This window comes from Diaporthe batatas (assembly GCF_019321695.1).
Source record: "Diaporthe batatas strain CRI 302-4 chromosome Unknown Contig00007, whole genome shotgun sequence".
Classification (NCBI taxonomy): Eukaryota; Fungi; Ascomycota; class Sordariomycetes; order Diaporthales; family Diaporthaceae; genus Diaporthe; species Diaporthe batatas.
In genome coordinates this window covers 577,890-599,612 of record NW_025408554.1, presented here as the reverse complement: position 1 = coordinate 599,612, position 21,723 = coordinate 577,890, and the positions used below count along the sequence as shown (strand labels likewise).

General features: G+C 49.6%; 5 protein-coding genes across 5 annotated transcripts; 2 read left to right on the top strand and 3 right to left on the bottom strand.

Moving 5' to 3' along the window:
* Positions 1–1,330: 1,330 nt before the first annotated feature.
* On the bottom strand, positions 1,331–5,086 carry KVR01_006585 (exocyst subunit SEC8). The gene is made up of 2 exons (XM_044793943.1): positions 2,224–5,086; positions 1,331–2,167 (listed from the first exon to the last, which is right to left on the bottom strand). Exons 1-2 carry the CDS (start codon positions 4,803–4,805, stop codon positions 1,501–1,503), a joined length of 3,249 nt encoding a protein of 1,082 aa, XP_044644016.1. The 5' UTR covers positions 4,806–5,086; the 3' UTR covers positions 1,331–1,500.
* Positions 5,087–5,429: 343 nt separating this feature from the next.
* Positions 5,430–7,011, bottom strand: KVR01_006576 (uncharacterized protein; the record flags this gene model as incomplete). The annotated part of the gene is made up of 2 exons (XM_044791395.1): positions 5,430–6,769; positions 6,849–7,011. 2 exons carry the CDS (start codon positions 7,009–7,011, stop codon positions 5,430–5,432), a joined length of 1,503 nt encoding a protein of 500 aa, XP_044644007.1.
* A 3,494-nt stretch (positions 7,012–10,505) lies between these two features.
* Positions 10,506–11,633, top strand: KVR01_006516 (uncharacterized protein; the record flags this gene model as incomplete). Its single annotated transcript, XM_044787600.1, has 2 exons — positions 10,506–11,419; positions 11,540–11,633. The coding sequence occupies 2 exons, from the start codon at positions 10,506–10,508 to the stop codon at positions 11,631–11,633; spliced, it is 1,008 nt and encodes a 335-aa protein (XP_044643947.1).
* Positions 11,634–11,830: 197 nt separating this feature from the next.
* KVR01_006950 (decapping nuclease) lies at positions 11,831–14,358 on the top strand (the record flags this gene model as incomplete). Its single annotated transcript, XM_044792266.1, has 6 exons — positions 11,831–11,881; positions 12,819–13,061; positions 13,135–13,166; positions 13,399–13,670; positions 13,786–14,082; positions 14,162–14,358. 6 exons carry the CDS (start codon positions 11,831–11,833, stop codon positions 14,356–14,358), a joined length of 1,092 nt encoding a protein of 363 aa, XP_044644381.1.
* A 732-nt stretch (positions 14,359–15,090) lies between these two features.
* KVR01_007064 (uncharacterized protein) lies at positions 15,091–17,292 on the bottom strand (the record flags this gene model as incomplete). The annotated part of the gene is made up of 3 exons (XM_044785508.1): positions 15,091–16,851; positions 16,914–17,081; positions 17,173–17,292. 3 exons carry the CDS (start codon positions 17,290–17,292, stop codon positions 15,091–15,093), a joined length of 2,049 nt encoding a protein of 682 aa, XP_044644495.1.
* Between the last annotated feature and the right edge of the window lie 4,431 nt (positions 17,293–21,723).

Sequence of the window (21,723 nt, the reverse complement as noted above, 5' to 3'; positions counted from 1 at the left end):
CTCTCGTCTTTTCGCCGATCTTCGTGCACACCAGGATCCCACATATTCTTCCCTCAAGTGCTCCCTCAGTACCCAGGTACCACGACTAGTATGCCACTTGGCTGTCTTTCCATCACAACCCTCCGCATTCCCCCGGCTCCCAGAGCCCTCACCACGCCTCAGAGCAATCGCACTCGACGTCTTCCCATCTGTCTCAGACCTACTGCGCCGTTGATACCACCCCACGGGAACCATGTAACTAGCTGCTCCGGGCAGGTTCACTGCCGCAGTGCTCGCGAAGTTGACGTTGTGGCCGGCAGTCATCACAGACAGATTTTCAAGGTGGGATAACTCCACTCCTTCGTCTCGTCCTCTATTCCCCTCCTTTCCCTCGAACACAGGCACCTTGGCATTGATGAAAACAAATATAAGCCCCCTCTGTCTTCGGGCATGGGCAACATGAAGCGCAAGGCGCACTGTGTGACAGACAACCTGTGGTAACGCCGAGTGATGGGTTTTTTTTCCTTCGAAGATTGTTCTCTCGCCCAGGTACCACCAGCTTTATGACGATGGAAAAACATGTTTCTCGGTTTTAGGGTCTCATGGGGTCACAAGATGCAGCCCGTACAATCCTCGACTCGGACCGGTCACGGTCTAGGGCGCGACGAGCTTTGAACCAGGAGGTGGTGGTGGGACCTAGTGTTCTTTGTTTGATATCAAATCCAGGGCCGGGTTCAAATAGCTAGCTAGTTCCCCCTACACACAATACAAGCGACCATTTCCACCATCACATCGTACGCTGCAAGCACTTGAGAGCATGACTTGGAGCACATGATATGTTAATCTTCTTCTGCGGGTCTCGTACCTGTGCTTTGTTGAGGATCGTGCCTATAGTCGCCTTGACTCAGATTATTTGTGTATTTAATCTGCCATCCTAGTCAGCGGCGCCGTCGGGAGCGATGCTTCCTAGCCTTGTCTGTGCGGCACGAGGCTGAGGCTACGTGCCCACAGACGTAGGTGTTGTATTCTCTCTGCACTGTTATTAGTATTGGATTTTTTAAACGCTGGGTCTTAAGCGTTTACCAGCGTATAAAGGCGCTATATACGTTTTATGTGTATGGGGATTAGAAATAAAACTACTTCAAACTATTCAATCTCCCTTCAGATTTGTCATTTGCTTCAGTTACACTTCGGCTGTGGGGGGAATGAGAGAACATCACAAGGCGGCTAATTGGCTTCGAGCGTCTGGCAACTCCGTCTCAACATGTCAAAACAACATTCACAGCACATATGCAGTACTAAGTAGGAGACCTGAGAACACTGCCCATCACCATCGGCGCCGCAGGTTGTCTGTCATATGCACTGTATATAACCGGGGGTGCCTAAATTGTAACTCCTCGCTCCGTCCTGCTCGAAAGACGCATTGCTATCCCATAGCCAGGATAGTCTATAGACCAAAAATAAGGTACCCCACCAAACCCAGACCCTTCTTTTCACGGTGCCACGTGCTCCCGAGACCATCTAGCTCTGCCACATGTGCTCGCTAAGCTCGAGCAACCGATCAGCCATGTTCCTCTTGGCAGCATTAACATTACCCCGTTCCGCACTCGCCAGCGACTCGCTGTAGCAAAGCTCGAGGAGAGACTTGAGTTCGTCATACGTGAACCGGTCCGGGTCCCGACCGATCGGCACGCTGTTCTCCTCGGCGGCCTTGGCGGCATCCTCCTTGGCCTTGGCGACGATGGCGTCGGCCCCGCCGTCGAAGAGAGCCCAGTAGTTCGCGGCGCGCGCCATGTCGACGCCGGCCTCGATGTTCTTGAGGTTCTGCTGCAGCACCAGGATGTTGAGCTGCATGCGCCCGGAGCCGCGGGCGTTGATGGGCGCCACCATGGACGCGTTGGCGATGAGGAAGGAGTTGATGAGCAGGCCCAGCCCCGTCCGGATGAAGGCGACCTCGCGCTCGCGCAGGAAGCGCACGATCGTCTCGTCGTAGGCGAGCAGCTCCGAGTTGAGGCTGAGGATCTGCGGGTCGGGCTCCTTGACGTCTTGGTCGAGGAGGTATGGCGCCGTCTTGGGGTCGAGGGCCACCCGCAGCGAGTAGGCGATGCGGCAGCGGACTTCCATGTGCAGGTTTAGAAGCGCAGTGGCGGCGAGTTCCTCGTAGGACGAGACGATGCCGTCGAAGGATCTGTGGATTACTGTTAGCGTTTCACGCTCAATGGAAACGTAGCGAGTCAGACTTACTGGACTGTCTCCAGTGTCATCGGAAGGAACACTGGTCCTTCCTCGGAGGTCGCCTTGTTCGGGTCATTCAAAAGAGTCCACCTCCGCTTGCCCGGCTTGGGTATACTGGAGCGATTTGAGTCCGTCTCATTTCGTGTGATGTGCCTCAGCGAAGACACCTTGACAGACAGCCACTTCATGCTGGTATACAGTAGACAAAGGGACGAGATGGTATCCCTATCCGATATGATGTCACTGAGCTGTAGTGGTTTCTCATTCGTCTCCGTGATCAGCAGTGCCACCTCCTTATCCAGAAGATCCTGGTCCAAGGTGTCGGCGGTCCAGAGCTTCTGAATGGTATCGTGGATCTCGCCACTCTCAGTTGCCATGATGGCTGACGAACGTAACGCCTGGGTTGCCGTGCCATCCTCCTGCGTTTTGGTGACCAGAGTCTTGTACCAGCCGAAGCACCGGTCATAATACCTCATCATCTGAGTGATGATCAACGCACTGAGAGCCTGGTCGTGTGGGATCGTATCAAGCATCCTGCAAAATGCCGTGACCACAGCAAAGAAGTCTGTGGCACCTTTGAACACCGGTTTCTTTGCGACCTGACTCCAATCTGAATCTTGCTGGAACGCATCTGCTTCGCCGAACACGGTATCGCTCAACTTGCCCAGTGTCTCGTCCAACTGCGGCTGGAAGACATTGACCAAGAAATTATCAAGGAAGGTTGTCAGAGTGCTCGTCGCCAGATCTGATCCCGGTGGTACAATGTTCTTGAGCCTGCCCAGGAAGACCAGAGTCGGCGGCAGCAGCAGACTCATGTTGAACACGTTCGGCTCAACCAGTGATTTGTACGTATCATTCTGTTCGCGGCCACCATATAATGGAACGGCGCTCTTTCTAGCATCGGTCTTCCCGGATTTCTTGTCGCCCTTGCCTTTGGCCAGACCACCGGTGAGGCCGGGAACCGCGTCCTCGATGGTTTCGTTGAGCTTGTCAAGCTCCGTTGTCAAATCCACAGCCTTCGGATCTCCCTCGGTGAACTTGAACAAGTGCTCCCTGTGAGCATCAATGACACCGTTCGTCGTGCCCGGTCTGGGTGTGTTGAACTGGTACAGGTCCGCGTCCGTGGTTACATAGTTGTGTAGTAGTGACCTGATCTCGTTCTGATATAAGTTCCACAGCTCTTTGAAGCTCCCAAGCAAGGCAGCGTTGTTTCCGCCGCCCTCCCGGCGGATTAGAGCCTTGATGGATTCGTGGAAAAGACGGTGACCCTCGGCTATTGCCTCGAACTTTCCGTACAGTGTCCAAAGCAGGTCGTATATCACATCTGCTCGCATTTGTGTTTCTCTGTTGTTGTAGATGTGCAGCCCACCTGTGCTCGACGACACTCCACGCAGTGAACTGGGGTGTTTGTGGTCAATCTCGTTGATCGTGTCATTAACAACGCTGAACAGCTCGACCGGCAGACGCTGCTTGATGGTGTCGACGGCAGTTTCGAGACGTCCCAGCTTGTTCAGCGCCTCAACCAACAATGCCACGTAGGAGAATGTGTCGGACTCGGGGTTCCTGCCAGGGTCCTCTTGTACGTGAGTATCGAAGTCCATGTTATTCAAGACCTCGAAGAATGGTACTACTGATCCTGAATCGGCAATGTCGTCGCGGAACGCGCCTTGGGTCTTGGCCAGGTTCTGCCATCTCTCCTGGCAGTATGGGGATTTCAGGTACAGGTGCTCATGCAGCTCCTCCACGAGAATGTCCATCAGTGCCGTCTCCTGGTTGGCCAAGTAGCTCCTGAGGTCGCTCAAGGCGGCAATGTCGTCCAGCTCTGGCTTCCTCAACCTTCGCAAGGCATTCTGCAGGACCTCGACTGCCGTGAGGAACCTCTTCTCCGATATCCTGGCCTCGAGCTGGTCGGGCACCTGTCTCAGCTCCTCGAGCTCGTTCAGTGTCTGCAGCAGCTCGTCGTACATCTGGCTCGTGTTGTAGAGCTTCTTGAGCTCGGGATCCGTCGTGCACAGGGCGACCTTGCTGGTTGCCAGGTTCTCCTTCAGCATGCGGACCTTCTTCTGGCTCTGCATGATGCTGCCCTGGATCTTGTGGAAGGTACCGATGGAGCTGTTGAAGCCCTGATGGTAGTCGTGGACGATGGCCTTGAGGGAGTCTTGTAGGTATTGGTGTGTCTGCTGGAAGTTCCTGTACTCGTGCGCCCTGCCCACCGAGCTGTTGTCGAGCAGCTGCAGGGCCAACTGCACGGGGATGCAGTCGGTCTGGCACATCTGCGGCCAGTCCTTCTGTATGATGCCCAGCACCTCGTTGATCTGTCTCTCTGCGTTGGTCCATTGCTCCTGCTGGGTGAGCTGCTGGGCCTGGAGCTGTGATCTCGAGGGAGGGGCGCGGAGGGAGGACGGGGAGGGAAACGCGCGTCCGCCCTGGGTCGGAGGGGGTGTCCTGTAGCGATCGCCGCCGCCGCCGCGGGAGTCTTCTCCGAAGGGGTCGTATTCTTGGCCGTTGCCATTCGATTGTCCGAAGTTTCCATAACCGTTGGTGTTGCCGCTGCGGCCGTACATGCCGGCGCCGCGAAAGCGGTTTGCCATGGCGCTGGCTGGTCGGGGAGGGGCAGGGAGGTGTCACTTGGGCCGAGGAAGCCAGGGGCTCGAAAGCTATCTGTCAAGGTTCCATGCGTATGGAAGCATCATCGGCAAGCAAGACAAGGATCGAAGCTGTCTGGTGGTCGTAGCGTGGAGCTTGTGATGTACGAAGCCACGAATATGGTCGCGAACTGGGGTTTGGAGTCGAGTTGTCAGGAGCAGATCAAGGTGGCCCTAGCAGATGCAGGCAGATAGTACCGAGCAGCGTTCCCCGGGTCCTGTCGTCACCCGCCTGCAGGTCTCACCCAGTCAGACCAGTTGACCAGGTAGGTCCTGCACCCCTAAAACGTCGGAAGGCGGCAAGCAACTTTAGCGACAAGTTTCAAAACCTGGCCGCATCACATTTCAGATCGGCAATGGCCCCGAGTGCAAACTGACCTGTGGTCTGCATGTTGGTTATTTCCCCTCATTGTAAGTACCAAACAGGAGCACTTCCAACACTTGTCAATATTCTTCCTTGTTCTACAATACTACTATATTCACTCGACTATCAATTATGTACAATTGAATCACACTAGTCGCCGCCTCGCACACATGCTGCACACTCTCTCAGCACACCCCGGCCTGAGACTAAGCATTCGACAGGACCACATTGCCAGGGTTCAGCTCCCGCAACCAAGGGCTCGTCAGGTCCGTGTAGAAACTTGCGCCCTGCACCGTGGTGGGCGCATCAGGAACAGTGACATTGCAGTTTTCCACAAAGCTGCCCGCCGCCTCGAGCTTATCCGAGACGTACTGGGCATAATCACTCAGGAGGCACGACCCGCCAGGGCCGTCCTGGCAAGACGGCAGGGTGTATACGGCGTCGTTAAGCCTGATGCGGACGTAGGTCGCATTTGATGAGGTGTTATTCCCGTACATGCTGCTGCCGGCGAGGCAGTTCAGCCTCTCGAAAGCGACCGTGCCTCGCATGGAGGTGTAATGGGAGGCGACGAAGAGGCGGTCTGGGTTCATCTCCGACCCGGATAGGGCGGGCTCGTCGTCGAACACGCCACTGGATGCGACCAGCTCGTTGAGCTGCCCATCGTTGAGGAACGTCGCCAGCAGGCTCGGGAGCGTGAAGCTTCCTCCGTCCTGGGCGGTGCCGTTGATGCCGGGCCCCTGTTCGAGCAGTCCGATCAGGGCGTTGAGGTAGGGCAGCATCATGGTCTGCTGGAGTTCGGTGCCCGGACCGACGCCGTAGTAGTATCGGAGGTCGTTGGCGTACTCGTACTGCTGCAGCTCCTCGTCGGTGAAGACGCCGCACCACGGGGACAGTCGGCCTGTGATCTGGCTCTCGAACCCGCAGAGGTAGGGGATCTGCGAGATGTCGTTGTCCTTGAACGTGAAGTTGCCCTCGATCAGGCCCTGCAGGCGTTCCTTGATGGGCGGGATGTACACGCCTGCCCATTCTGCGGCGTAGTCACCGCCTTCGTCGTCCTCGAAGTTGGGGCACTGGTCCGACGGCCCGAGCGAATTGCCAATGTTGCCGGTGTATCCCTTGGATGTCACCGAGATGACCTTGCCATAGGTGCTGGATGTGAAGCCGAGATAGCCCTGGACGAACATTTGGGCGGTCTGGAGCACTCTGGTGTAGTTGTTCGCCCAGACATAGAAGTCGTCGCCCTCGTTGTAGAGCTGCGGATATCTCGTGCGGAGTGTGTAACCCATGTCTTGTGCCTCCTTCGCACCGGTCGGCGACTCCATGGCGATCTGAAGTGCAGGGTTGGTCAACACGGTCCGCCACTCCTTCATGAACGATAGGCTGCCGCTTGGAGTATAGTTGCCGGACGAGAAGCGCTGCTGCATGTCGACCCATCCGGCGTATGCGCCAGTATCGGGGAAGCGGGAGCCATGGCGTGAGACATATGCAGCCTGGTCAACATAGCAGTTCTCTGGGACCTCGGAAGAGATGTTGTACACATTGGGCCCTGTTATTCCTGTGAGCATGCTGTCCTCGAGCCCGCCACACGTCTCCTGGCACATCCGTCGGCAAATGGGGGGTCTCACCAGCGAACCACGGGCTGTTGGCGCCCAGCCATTTGAGGGGCTCGGAGGCTGTCTCGCTTGCTGGGAGGTTGATGTCGTTGATGGGAGCCAACATCTGAGCCGCTGAGACAGAGCCCACCACCGCCAGGGCGGCGGCAGTCTTGACAGCTGATGAAGCAGGCATCGCAACTGTCATGTACTGTGCTCGGGGGGGAGTATGCCAAAGCAAGAGCAGCAGCGTTCGAGGTCAATTGAGCAAGTGGACCAGTAGGCGAGTCACGAAGCTGAGGTCTGCATTTCCAGGAGGTCTTTCGGAGGCGAGGACACTGGACTATATTTATTGTCTTCACCCATGATCGCCCTTAAACTCCACACTCCACATGACGTTGACAGGTACCGGCAAGGGTCAAGGGCAACTCGGAAGTCGGCGAGGGCTATCGCGGGCGAGGAGCCCGGATTGGGGATGGGGAGTCAACGCTATCATGTCCTCAAGACTTCTTGGGGAGGGTTGCAATCTCCTTGGCCACCGACTTCCCTAGCACGTGTGAGCACGTGTGAGCACGTGTGGAGGGAGTTGCTGGTGGTTTGCGGACGAGCCCGTTGGGACTGAATCAACTTGCAAGCACCGGAAATTGGATGGGTCCACTGATAGGATACCCCTGACCCATGCTTCCCCGTTTGGCCGGGTCCCCGGGTCCGGTCCGGTGAAGCTTGACCGAAATCGAGGTGAGGGAACGGATCGTCGCCGTGTTTAGTACTGTGTATTTATTAAATCTGCGAAGGATGGTCCAGCTGGCGATAGACGCAAGATATAAGTAGTCGCTACCACTTGCCGAGCAGGATTCTCGCAACCAGTGATGGTTCTCGTTTCTTTCAATCTCGGTATGTTTCGCTCCTAGTTGAGAACCATTTCAATCAGGTAGGTCTGCAACGCTAAAATTCAGGCCCTATAAGTAGGTCGTGCAAGGCCCTACAAACCCACATTTCCTTAGGTAGGTATCTGCGATCTCCGGGAATAAGAGTTGGGGAAAGGTTGGACTTTGATTGTTGGTGGCATACCTGGGTATCGAAGTGTCGAATTGGACTGTGTTAGAGAGAGTTGATTTATAGAATTAGGCGAAAGTCGAAGCGATGATCCCTGACCTGAATGCACGAAGTGTGTATAATAACATTGAAAGACCACTCGACGACCTGATGTGACCATCAAGTGTAACCGATGTGCACGGAAGATGGACGAAATGTTCTGCACGCTGTCAATCATTCCGGCCGACTTGCACTGCACAGCCCCCATTATAGGTTTTAAATTTGTTTTTAAATCCTCCGGTCCCATCATTGGACGATACCTGACTGAATCGAGATATTCCAGGCTGAATCTCAGCCTTACGTATATTTCCAGCCGGATTGAACGAGTCTCGTAGGTGGTCGGCGTTCTGTATCTGCCGCGCAGATTCTCTGGATCAACTGGGGGAGCCTAGGGTGTGTTGCCACCTGCCTTGCGTAGTGCACGGAGTGTATGCGGACGGCCTCTGAAATCGACTCCTTGCTATGAACTAGCCAGAGCTAGGGCTTATTCAAGTGCGAGCAGATGTTTCAGATCCACATTAACTCTAATGTCTTGGTAAGTGATATCTACTGTAGTATTTCAGTTTTCAACAGCCTCCAACATCTAACTCTTCGTCTCTCTGGTGCGGATTCCAAGGCGTACACTGGGCTTGGGGATGATAGCAGTCTTCCAACTGAAGGTCCTCTTCTCCCTGGCCGTATCCAGGGAAAATTCGTAATTCTCCAAGAGGGCGACGGTCAGCAGTCTCAGTATATCACTAGCAAAGAAACGTCCAGGACACGTTCGCCTCCCCATGCCCCAGACAGCGAGTTGCTGCTGATAGATGACATCTGGATCAATGAGTCTCGTCACAGGACTATCCTCTTTGTCCCGCTCTTCTGTCATTGGGTTAGGAGATTTTGATGTTGCCATAAATCAATAATTATCAAATACGTTCGGGTTGTGGAAGACCTTAGGGTAACTTTGAACGACACTGAGGGGCAGACATACCCACGATCCTCTTGGTACGACTGTTGTCCCCAAGACTCAAGTTTTGGATAGCCTTCCGTCGAACGACTATGCTATCCGCTGGATGTAGACACATGGACTCTTTGATGAAGCTGTTAAGCAGCGGTAGCTCATGTAGGCGGCTCACCCAGTCATTTGACTATTTTACCATGCGCATCTGTTCGCGAAGAAGGAGCGTATACTCGGGTTGATCCACAAGTGAGAAGATTATATGAACGAAAGACTTGGTGCATGATTATACTGGGGTTCGACTTAGAAACCCAACTATTGAAAGTTGATGGATATTATGTACCAAACCACAGCGCGAGAACTTCTTGGACCACCATCTTCGCGGTCCAATGCTCTTTCGTGGGAGCTAGGTCAAGGATCCACCGAATCACGCCCTTCTACAAAGTCAGAGCATCGTTAGAACTGAAATCTCTGTAGATCTTGACGTACCGGTTTCTCTACTCGGGTCTGGCTGACTGTGTCTGCTGCCATCGTTCTTTGATTCTGGGAAGGAGGTAACGGTCCAAGTCTTTTATAGCACGTCCACACTTGCTCGAGCACCTTATCACAATCGATGTAACAGTTATTGAGTCGAGAATGTTAATCACTTAATTTACAAATAATCGAAGACTGAAAATACGTTCACAGCACCAACCTTGTTAAGATCGTCCTAGTAGGTGTGTATTGAAGAATGTCCCCGGTATGGACATCAGACACGAGCATCGTTTGGATACTGAAAGGCTACATATGTAGCTCCCAAAACTCCTGCTCGTGATCGTACCCTGAGTGAGCAATCCAACGCCAGTCACACCCTTGGTGTATTCATCCCCCACCTCTTTTTCTTTCACATTCTCCAGATCATACCTACCCAAGTACCTAAGTAGGCAGTCGGGGTGCGGGTCTTCAAGCGGCATGGGAATGCCGCAAGAGGAGTCCTGACTCGTGACGATATTGGGCGATCGCACAGATAAGACTGGAGCCAGAGGCCACTGTTCCCACTTGCTATATCCATTTTCTTTGATTTTCACCAACAACACTCTGCTAGGCGCCCGATGGCGGTCTAGAGTTACATGGCCATTTGAACTGTCCCCATCGCAGCGGCAGAACGTTCAAGTCCCGTAGAATTGGGGTGCACGCGTACTCATCGCGTCCCTGTCGCTTCAAAGCACTGAGAACACCTGTTTGGCTGACTTTGAGCCGCAAAACCTCCGACACCATTCGTTCATGCCTGCCAGGCAAGTGCGACCTCGCAACCTCTTTGCAGAGTAATGTCTCCTCCAGTTCCTCGAATATTAATTGTGGATTCGTTTACCCTAGGTACCATTTAGTATATACTACCAACAGAGTGCCCAACGTGTAACATGTGGGCCTAAGTTTGCACATGTGAACCAACTTTTGGGATCCACAAGATTATATATAGCCAGGTCTTTGAATGAAGACTTGATGGCCAGCGCCCATGTCCTTCGACCCTTCAAAACGACCAGGCATGGTCATATTGCTGCTGCATCGCAGAACATCGACAGAAGTTGGCCTCGCCTTCCAAGGTTCTTACACACACATTCTTCTTCCAGGCCACCTTTTCTCATAGCGCTTCAGCATTCATTCCTCCTGCCAACAGAATGGCTGATTATACCAAGAAAATTTCTCTCAGTCCCGCCATTGTCACCGGCGGATGTGGATTTCTTGGGTCCCATCTAGTCGAGCAACTGCTCAAAGACCCCGAATGTCAAGTGCACATTCTTGACATCGAAACTGACCGCAATCGATTGCCTGGGGCTACTTATCACATTTGCGACATCACGTCCGTTGACGATGTGAAGTCTGCTTTTCTCGAGATAAAGCCCAAAGTCGTCTTCCACGTTGTGTCTCCCGATCCCCTGTCGCACGATCATGTGCGCTTCCAGCGCGTCAACGTCGATGGAACGCACAACCTTCTCCTGGCTGCCAGAGCCGCCCACACTCAAGCTTTTGTGTACACCTCTACTTCATCAGTCGTACATAACCACGTGGACAACATGCTGGATGCTGATGAAACATTACCTGTACTTCGATACCCGGCCCAGACGAACGTCTACACCTTGACCAAGGTCGCAGCAGAAGACAAAGTCCGGGAGGCTAACCGGGAAAATGGCGACGAATCTTTGTTGACGGCAATACTTCGGCCTGCTTCTACTTTCGGCGAACGAGATTACCTCAACTTCTGGTCTATCGTTACAAAGGCCAGGGCTGGACGAGCCAATGTCCAGATTGGTGATGGCAAAAACTTGTTTTCGTACACGTATGTGGGTAACCTCGTTGACGCGCACATCTTGGCAGCTGAAGCCCTCGTGCGTGCCTATGCGAAACCGCCACCGTCCCCCGAGTGGCGCGTTGATGGCGAGGCTTTCTTCATTACGAATGACGAGGATCACGACTGGCATTTCTGGGATTACCAGCGGGCTGCAGCTGCGGCTGTAGGGTACCCCGTGAAGAAGGAGGATATCAAAGTCATTCCTCTTACATTGGCTCTAGTCATGGGGTTTGTTGCTGAATGGTGGGTGTGGGCTATGTCTCTTGGGAGGAAGGAATCAGTGCTAAGTAGGCAGACTGTGCGCTACGCCTGCATTCATCGGACTCTAAGCTGCGGCAAGGCTAAAAGGGTTTTAGGATATAGCCCAAAGGTTTCCATGTCTGAAGCCATCAAGAGGACGGGAGAGTGGTTCATTGAAGAGGCAAAGAGGTCTGAAGAGACAAAGAAGCATGCTTGAAGCTGTGGTGCGTAGATCTCTTCGTGGCCGGATTGCAGAGACCATACCACACCTTAGACTAGATATCATATAATCTGAGGTTTCGTGTTCCGCTGTACAACAAGAGGCATGGCCACGAATGACGCAGTCTTGATCAGCTAGTCGAGGTTTGGTTCAAATAGAATTCACAGTGGTGACATTGATTCCACCGCGACTAAATGCTCAAGTGGGACATACAGTGGCTTAAAGCAGCTTGCTTGCCAGAATTTGTACAAATACACAGGGAACACCAATTCAGCTCGCATGAAGCCGACGTAACCTGACTGCACCTGTCTGCTGGGGAGGGATCTTTCCGCGTCGACAATTCTAGCAGGAGATCCCCACTTTAGCCCACTGAAGGATGCCCATCCGGGTCAAGCAATGATGGGTTGCGTTTCCCGAAATTCCACGATTTTTCAGCCGTTTAGGACCACTTCAGTTCGGCTGGTCTGGTAGGTCTACAACGTGAAATATTAGTAGGTCATTTGGGTCCTCTAGACATGTCGTTAGCTTTCTAGCCTCTTGTCTGTTATTTTACCTAACCCTAATCTGTAAGTACCTAATATAGCTAAAATGACCCAATGTATTACCTATTTAGGATTAGATTCATTTCTAATTGCCTTTGAGCTGCACCCCTGGAACTGCGGGATTCTCTCAGAATGGTGGCCAGACCCCACTATTTCACCGTCACTGCTCGCAACTGGTACGCGTTCGTTTATTATAGCTCCTATAGGCTGATACCCGGTGAGCCTGTCACACCTGGCATATACTTCAGTGACTCCCTGCAGGGCTGATCTGCAAAACTACAGTAGCCCTACCCCTAGAACGCACTGGCCACCGCTTAACTGCAGGCTCTCTAGGACCATCTGCATCTCAGGTCAACCCGACAACACGGTCGAGGGAGAGACCCTGGGCAAGCAGCATACAGTCTAATGCTTTGGCTCCTCACGAAACGACAAGCTCGCGGTGGATTATCGGACGGGGCATAACGTGGTCCCTTGAAAGGACTCAGGCATAGCAACTACACCATGGACCACTCCTTTTCAATACAGCCCATCGGCCGATTCGCAGGTCAGAGTGAGCCCGTCAAGAGACCAAAGGCAGGCGCACCGCATCTATCGCGTGATTCGCGTCTCAAAATGACCCGAGTTGCTAACACGACCCCAGGAATTCGCATGCTTCTCCTACGACGATCAGCATCAGTACCACTATGGAGACCGGTCGTTGAGATGGTATTACACACCACAGCTGGGAGCAGACCTGTCTCAGGGGTTCGACAAGTTCGTCAAGCACGATGACAGTGTTGCAGAACACCTGGATAGCCTGCTCAAGACCATCATGCACCACGAGAAGGAGACCAAGAAGAAGATCGACGCCAACGTCGTGACCTGGCGTGGAGTTCTCACCAAGGTCTGCCGGTCCTTGCTACTCTCGCCCAACATATACTATCACCACCCTGGATTACTGGCTAACAAGGCTACAGATAATGTCAAGTCCATTCGACGACCGTGATGGGTATGTACATGGTAGCTGACCATGGGATCCAGCCGGGCATGCCCTCCGCTGACAAGCTGGCAGGTTCGAGCTAAACGCTACACTTTATCAAGTGCGCCCACCTCTCACACACCTGCCCTTCAGGAGATAGACCACTATGCTAACCGGCTGTACGCAAAGGACTGCATGTACGCACACACAGCCCCAACGGGAAAGACGCGGCATGGCCTGACAAAGCTGACATGAAATCCAGCTTCATCGAGGAGAACCATGCTTATCGGATGCGCTCGCAGGCCGAGCAGGCGGCCCAGCCCTGGCACGGGCCCATACCCCAGGAGGTCATGCAGTTCTGGGGCTACAAGTTCGAGACCCTGGCGACGCTGCCCGCCCCATGGGGCGAGACCAGCCGTGACTATATCGAGGGCCGCGAACACGAGGTTGTCAACAACAAAGCGCAGTACTGCTCGGTTGTACGGACCGGCCTGGGCAAGACAGTGTTGTGTCTGGGCGGCGAGGTTGATGCTGGTGAGTTGCGTCTCGTCCCGTAAATCACCGAAACATGAAGACAAGAAGTCCTTCCCAAACCAGGTACCCGCGAGACCAAAGCTAATATATCCCCCTTATTCCCACCCGCATGCAGTCTGGGACTCCAAGCCTCCAAAGCCCGGCGACCCAATAAACTGGGTCGAGCTCAAGACATCTGCCGAGATGCGCGGCGCCCGCGACCACGACAACTTCGAGCGCAAGCTGCTGAAATTTTGGATCCAGTCATTTCTGCTGGGGGTCCCGCGCATCATCGTCGGGTTCCGTTCGCGCGACGGTATCCTGCAGCGCGTCGAGGATATGGATGTCGCTTCGATCCCGGACACTGTCGCGCGGCGGGGGCGGCAGTGGGACGGCAACATTTGCACCAACTTTGCGGCGTCATTCCTTGAGTGTGAGTATCCCTTGTGCTGGCAGGTAGACAGACGAAGTGCAAGTGAGAGCTGACCCGTGGCGCTTGTTTGTCTCTGCAGGGCTCCGGGCCAGGATCGACGACGAGGGCGTTTGGAGAATCCGTCGGCGTGCGAGGGACACTCACATTGAGGTGTACAAAACCACCGAGACTACGGGTCACGGGCGGCTTTTAACCGACGAGTTCATCAACCACCGCATCAAGCTCGCCCTACCACCTGCCCCGGATGATGACGATCCCGGCGCTGGGCCATCTTGAGGAGACGTGATTAGCACATTTGCCATGAGGGCTTGAAAGGGCCACAGCAAGGGAGGAGAGGACACGGCATCGGATTCAATGCAAGGTTACCATATTGATCTTGTTATTTGACCAGGTCGAACTATCTACCTAACCTAGGACGCCAGGCTACAACAAAAACGTGCGGAATGCCAGAAAGCTTGAACCTCGCGGGAGGGCCCACTGAGAGAAACCTGGCTTCTTGAGAAACTGGGAGCAGCGCAGACCAGACTTGAAGAAGCTGCGAAAGAAACCTTTGAACTTCGCGAAGGATGGCCGGCCTCTCAAATATAAAGAACCCCTCTCTCCCCTCTTCCCCTTTTCTTTTGCGTTCAATCCAAGAGCCCGCTGCTTTTGGTAACCCCTTGTAAATGCCAAAATGGTGGTACAGAACCGTACAATACAATTCCACGAGATCCCTCCCCCTCAACCCTCTTTACTGCTCATATGCTTGCGCGTCTCATCAACGAAACCAGAGAAAACGAAAACCAGGAACTCGAAATGCGTTTGCTGATGCGTTGCCAAATGCGTACACCTCCCAATCGATCCAAACGTCTAAAATGCACATCGGCATTCTCCGAGCAACCGGGCGCATGCGCACCACCGAACCCTCCCTGCGCTATGTGAGGGGAGAAGAAGAAAGTAGGAAAGAATGAACAAGAAACAAAATTGAACCGTCGTGCTCGAGGTTCCGACGTCCCTGACGCGCCCGCATCACGGCTCAGCAGCGATGCCGGGCCACCGGCCCTGGAGGTTCCGCACCCACCGGCCGTACAGCAGCTCCGACAGCTGCCTGCAGTGCTCCATGCCGGGCTGCGCCTCCCTACCGGGGAACCGGGCCTCGAGCGCCGCCTTCTCCAGGTCCTGCTGCCTCTCCTCGGACCTGGTGTTGTCGCCGTTGGCACCGTTCCTGGATGGGGTGGACGGCGGCTCGGACGAGTTGGAGGACGGCACCGCGCTGCCACGCCGCTTGCGGTTGGCCTTGGCCTGGAAATTGTCACCCTTGCCGTTGGCCCCGTTGGCGGCGCTGAAGAGCACCTTGGCGGGGCTCCCCGGCGCAGCGGCCTTGTTCATGTTGATGACCGTCCCGTGCGTGTACCCTTCGGGAACCTTGGCCGGGTCAACCACGGGGCTGCCGCCGCTGCTCCCCGGGCCCTTGGGGAGGAAGGCGTGGCTCAGCTTCTTGTCGTGCGCGACGGCCGACACCAGCCCCTGCATCAGGTGGTACCCGCCCTCCGGGTCGACCGAGTCGAGCAGCGCGAGGGCCTCAGACAGCTTGGCGAGGGCCTCGCGCTTCTGGAGCGCCGACGTCTGCGCGTGCAGCTCCGCCAGCGCGGGCTCCATGGCTTTCGTATAGAGACGGTGGCCCAGGATTGCCTCCTTGCTGGACAGGTCGCGGCTGTTGTTCGCCTTGGCCTCTGGATCGCGGTTCTCGGCGTTGGAGCCGTCTGACGTTCGGGAGGAGGCGCTGGGGTGGCTTGAGTCTGAGTCGTCCGAGGCTACGCGGCGGAATAGGCGCTGCGTCGAGCCTGTGTTGCCGAAGGACATGTCTGGCTGGAGAGGTCGTCGGCCGGCCACTGACGACCGCGGCGAGCCGTCCGGGTCGACGTGGAAGACTGAGTCCTGGTGTCGCCGGCGCCCGGTAGCGTTGTGCCTCACTGTGCCTCTCCGGACGGTGCTTGGTGCTGGGGAAGCCATTTGAAGAGGTCCTTCGTTAAGCTCCAATTTCCGCATCGCCTCGTCTGCGGAGAAGATGGACGAGTCCCGGTTCTTCGAGGTGGCCTTCTTTGGTGGTGGTGTTGGTGGTGGTTGAGCAACGGACCTGACGGTGTCGAAGGTCCATTCTTCGGTGTTGTCATTGGTGGACAGGCTCTGGAGGGTCTCCTGGTAGTAGACCGGGTGCAGCTTCCTGGTCTGGTTGGCATCGTAGATCCGCTTGCGCTCTACCAGCTCCTGCAGCGCTTCTACCTTGCCAGCCCCCGAGATGAATTTGTGCCTCAGCAGCTCCTTGGCAGTAGGTCGCTGCTCTGGCTCCTTGTTTAGACACCGTGCGACAAAGTCTTTGAAATATTTGCTGAAGTTGCCCTCCAGCCGTGGCGGTGTGTTCTTTGGAATGTGGAATAGAACCTTCATCGGGTGGATGTTGGCAAGAGGCGGCTCGCCATTGGCCATTTCCATTGCTGTGATGGCCAAGGACCAGATGTCTGCCTTGAAGTCATAGCCAGCCTGCTGGATCACCTCGGGCGCCATCCAGAAAGGGGTTCCGACGAAGGTGTTGCGTTGTGACTTTATGTTTGTGAGCTGGGCGGCAACACCAAAGTCTGCGAGCTTGACCTTGCCCGACTCGGCCAGCAACACATTGGCAGCCTTGATATCACGATGGATCTTGCCCTCGGCATGGAGGTACTCCAGGCCCAGCAGCAGCTCCCTGCAGATGATGGCAATGAGTGGTTCTGAGAAATTGCCGGGTTTGAGCTAGAAAAATGAATAAGTAAGTGGCGTTACATGTGATCGAAATGAGCGCGCCCAGTACTGACCAGATCAAGACAAGAGCCACCGCCCAGATACTCCATCACAATCCATAGTTTATGGCCCCTCAGGAAGCTTGCCTTGTACTGCGTGACGAAAGGGCTTGCACAGGTGCTAAGCACCGATATCTCCTGTTGGATCTCCTGTATGTCATCCTCGCTGGACTCGAGGTCGATCTGCATCCAAGTCTCAGTATTCGGGCTGGCTCGGCAAATTGGTGAATTGGCGAATTGACAAGGCTGTCTGTCTCGTCACTAAACGACTTACGTGCTTAATGGCCACTGTCTCGCCCGTGGCTCGCTCAATTCCCTTGTACACAACGCCAAAACTACCACGGCCAAGCTCCTCCAAGACCTGATAATGGCTGGCAATGTCGTCGCCGGCCATTTTGGCGAAATGAAGTCGAATGCACACGCGGGTGCTACCAGACTGTGTGGATTGTCTGGGGGAGGCGGTCAGAGAGCCGGATCAAGTGGAGTGGGTGGATGGGCCCTTTTGGGTGACGCTCGGCGGCAGCAACGTCGAAGCGCGCGGTTACAGCGGGCCACCACCAGGCGAGATGGTCTGGCGATGCAGTTGGAGAACTCCTTGGGGGGGAGGGAAAGGATATCTTGGACGACGGCGAGTGAGAGAGGACCGCAACAAATCAGCAACAGATAATAAGGATGCCTGAAAAGCAGAATGTAAAAAAAGGCTCCAGGTATGGCCGTCCCAATGGCTGTGGATTGTTCGTTATAGTAGCCAGTATGGGCAGTGCGGGTGGATTTCACAGGCTGGGGTTGGCCAGGCGACCCTCTGGGGTGGAGCTTGGGCCAGCTGGCCCAGCAGGCCTGGGACCAGGAGCCCTGCACACCGTACACCGTACAGTACTAGCGAACCAAATGAGCGCAGAGCGGAGGACCCTTGCCCTGGACCTGGGTGTCTGGAGATGAGAACGGAGACGTGCAAGCCCTGGATTCCTTCTGGGTTATAATTATCCTCATGGTGGACCTTTGGGCAACACGGAGAGGTGTTACTCTAGTGCAGGAGGGGGGAGAGGGAGGAAGAGGAGAAGGAGAAGCAAGATTGAGGCAACAGGCAGGACGGCAACGACGGCGACATATATATGCAGGCCTCTTGTTGCATAGATCGATCTATTAGGATGCGACCGTCCAAGTGCTAGCTGCATTCCAGCACAACATTTGAAGAGAGAGGATATGTCGCGGCCGCAGGTCGTGTGACCACCTTTGTTCCTGTCAGTCGGTCAGCCTGCCAGTCTATCTGTCAGATGTTTCCCTATTAGTGCGTACATAGGTACATATGTACTCAAGGGGACACAAGGCTAACGATCCGAGGACCCGGCAACCGTCCTCGTCCCTCGGCACGACAACTGGCCCATTGACAATGGCTACTGTGTAATCAGAGGTTGCCGGTCAGACCAGACCCAGGCAAGACAAGACAGTATGTCGGTGGATGGGAGAAGCTGACAGGGACTGTGTTTGGGAGTCAAACCATGTCAGATTGCAAATTGCAGAGTCAGGATGGCGTGGACAGCAAGTGGACACTGGACACACAGACCAGCACATCTCGGAAACGGTGAGAGGCGATCTAGATACGGATTCAAACTATAATGTCAGATCTCAGAATGCCATTACCACAAATAGAATCGAGCCAACAGCACAGCACAGGCAGAGTGCAGTCTACATCGGCTCATTTTTACAATCCCAATTGTCTTGACAAAGAGGCCCGAGCAAGCAAGTAAGCAAGCAGGCCGCATTGATGGGTGGCTGGACTCGATTAAGCTTGACTCTTAACCTTGACCTCGGAGAAATCCCTGCCCGGCAACAAAACGAGAGGGGCAGGAAAAGAAGGACAGAAAAGGAAAGAAGAAAGAAAAAGAAAAAGAGACCTGCAAGGGGAACCTTGGTCACGGTATCCAGTTACCGTGCAGCAACGGCAAACACCAGCAGCAACAGCCTGAACAGCTGATATCAACACCATCAACAACCCAAAACACGGTCCTGGAAGTGCACAAAGCCAATTGAAGCTTGACCCGATCAAGCTTGGTGCTCCTCCGTCACCGTAGCTCCAGGGGGGGTGACATCACGGCCGGGCTGCAGCCCCTCTATTTACCTGGGTCGGGCCTGTTTTGGAAATAAGCTGGCTGGGGCTCGGCTGGCAGGCAGGGGAATCCTCTTTTGCGTCGCGCCCAAACGTGTTGCCCAGACGACGCCTGATGGTCTGCTACGGGTACTCTTATATCCTCTACCACTAGTATCCCCTAGTGTAGCTAGGACCTTTTTATTTCTAAATAACTACTTATACTAAATAGGTATAATAAGAACTTAAAGGTAAGGTTAAAGGTTTTAATACTTAATTAATTAAAAATAAAGTTTCTAATATTATTATTTTAAATATTATTATTAACTTTTAAGTATTTATTTATTTATTAATTTAACTTATTAATATATTAAGTTTAAAAAAGTAATTAAAAGTATATTTATATAGTAAAATAAAAAAATTCCTTTTAAGCTCTTTCTTCTCTCTTAAATAATATTCCTATTTACTCTTTTATTTTTAAAATTTATAAAAAACTTACTAATATAGTAATTTTATTACTTAATTTATCTTAATTAATTTAATTATTTAACTTTAAGTTATAATAATATAAATTCTATACTCTATATAACTCTAACTTAATCTTTAATATTAAGGAATATTATTATTATTTTAATAGATTTAATAATTTATATAATTTTATTTTCTTAAATATAAAATATAAGTTTTTATTTTTATATATTAATAATATTTAGTATATTAATAAATATAAAAGGCTCTAATAATAGAAAGTCCTTTTATACTTTTTAATTTAAATATTACTTTTATACTTATTATAAAATAAAAGAATTAATAATTATAATTAATATATTATAAATATTAATTTATATACTATATAGTTTTAATATAAAAAATTATATTATAAAGGAGTTAAAAATAAAAATAATATTTATTATTAATAAATTATTAAAAATTAATTTAATTAATTAAAATTTTTAATAAAGCTAATTTAATAAAGTTAATAAAAAGTTAATTAATTAGTTAACTTAATAAATCTCTTTTAATTTTATAAGTTTTATAATAATAATTATAATATTAACTTTTATAACTTTTAAGTTTTAATAATAATATATAAAAATTAGCTTTTATTATTTTAAGTTAGTTTATAATTTAAATAAAAAAGTTAATAAAACTTTAAAGTAAATAAGGAATTAAAATACTTCCTTTAATAGTTTAATATTTTTAATAGTTATATTATTAATAATTAGAATTAAAGTAATTAAAAGATTATATTATATAAATAATAAAAGAATATAAATTATATAATAGAAGTTCTTATTATATAATAAGCTTATTAAAAGGATTAATAAGTCTTTTACCTATTAAAAGTCTAATATCTAATTAAATATTAAAGTCTAAAATACTTAAAAGCTTTTAATAAACCTTAATTTATTTAATAAGTTTATCTCTTTAAATAATAAAGGCCCTATAAGTTAGTTACTTATCTTCCTTTTAATAAAAATATAAACCTATTTAAATATACTTTAAAGTAATATAGTAACCTTATAATTATAAATATAATCTATTAAATTAATAAACTATTTTAATATTTATTTACTTTTTAATAATTAATAATAATAATAAATAATACTTTAAAGTATTTTTTAATTTAAAATTAATAAATATATTTAATTAAAACCTTATTAAATATTATATATAAGTTAATATTTAATTAGTAATTATATTAGATAATAATAGATAATTTAATAATTAAATAAAAGTAATTTATTAATTTTATTATTTAAAAGTTTTTATTTATTAATATATTTTTTATTAAAAGTATTAAAAGTTATTAATTTATTACTATCTTACTTTATTAAAGCTATTAAAAGCTATTAATACTTTAAAAAGTATTATATATTATAATTAATAAAGAAGAGTATTTAAAAGAGTATTAAAAATAGTTAAAGTAATTTTAAGTAAAATAAAGTTTAACTATATATATAAATAGTTAAAAATAAATTATTAAGTAACTATAATTAATAGGCTTTATAAATAAAGTTAGTTTACTTTTAATTAATAAAATAAAGGCTAACTTACTTTAAATTTACTATTTCTTTTCTTATTTATATACTTATGACTTCTTTTAGGGCTTTTATAAATACTTAAAGAGTTAAAACTTTAAGGTAATATTTTATTACTTAATCTTTATAAAAGTAATTTAATAATATCTTTATATAATATATTATTAATAAAAAAGATTAAATAGTATTAAAAGCTTAAATATTACTTAAAACTATATATTATTATTTTTACTTTAAAGCTTTAAAGTATTTATTATTAAACCTTTAATAGTAAATTATTAAATAAATTAATAAAATAAAATAATAAAAGGATTATAATAAACCTACTTTTATAAGGTTAATATTTAAACCTTTAAATACCTTTATAAAAATAATACTCTATAAGGACTATTTATATAAACCTTTAATAGAAGTATAACTTTAAAGGTAAATTAATTTCTTTATAAATTATATAATTATTTATTAAAATCTTTAAAAGAGAAATTAAATAGCTTTATAATAACTTTAAAAAGACCCTTTAATTAATAAAAGTTTTATTATTAAAGATTTCCTTTAATAAGAGTAATAATAAATAAATTATTAACTATTAACTTTAATAGTTAACATTAAATTAGGTAGGTTCTTTAAAAATACTTTCTTATTAACTTCTATTAAACTAATTTATAGAATAATTAATTTAACTACTTTAAATAGTTAT

What these genes read in the sequence shown, in the direction of transcription:
- KVR01_006585 (XM_044793943.1), bottom strand. Translation starts at nt 4,805, where the DNA reads ATGGCAAACCGCTTTCGCGGCGCCGGCATGTACGGCCGCAGCGGCAAC. An exon ending in ATGACACTGGAGACAGTCCA is followed by an intron (nt 2,168 to 2,223) that starts GTAAGTCTGACT and finishes AGTAATCCACAG; the next exon opens with ATCCTTCGACGGCATCGTCT.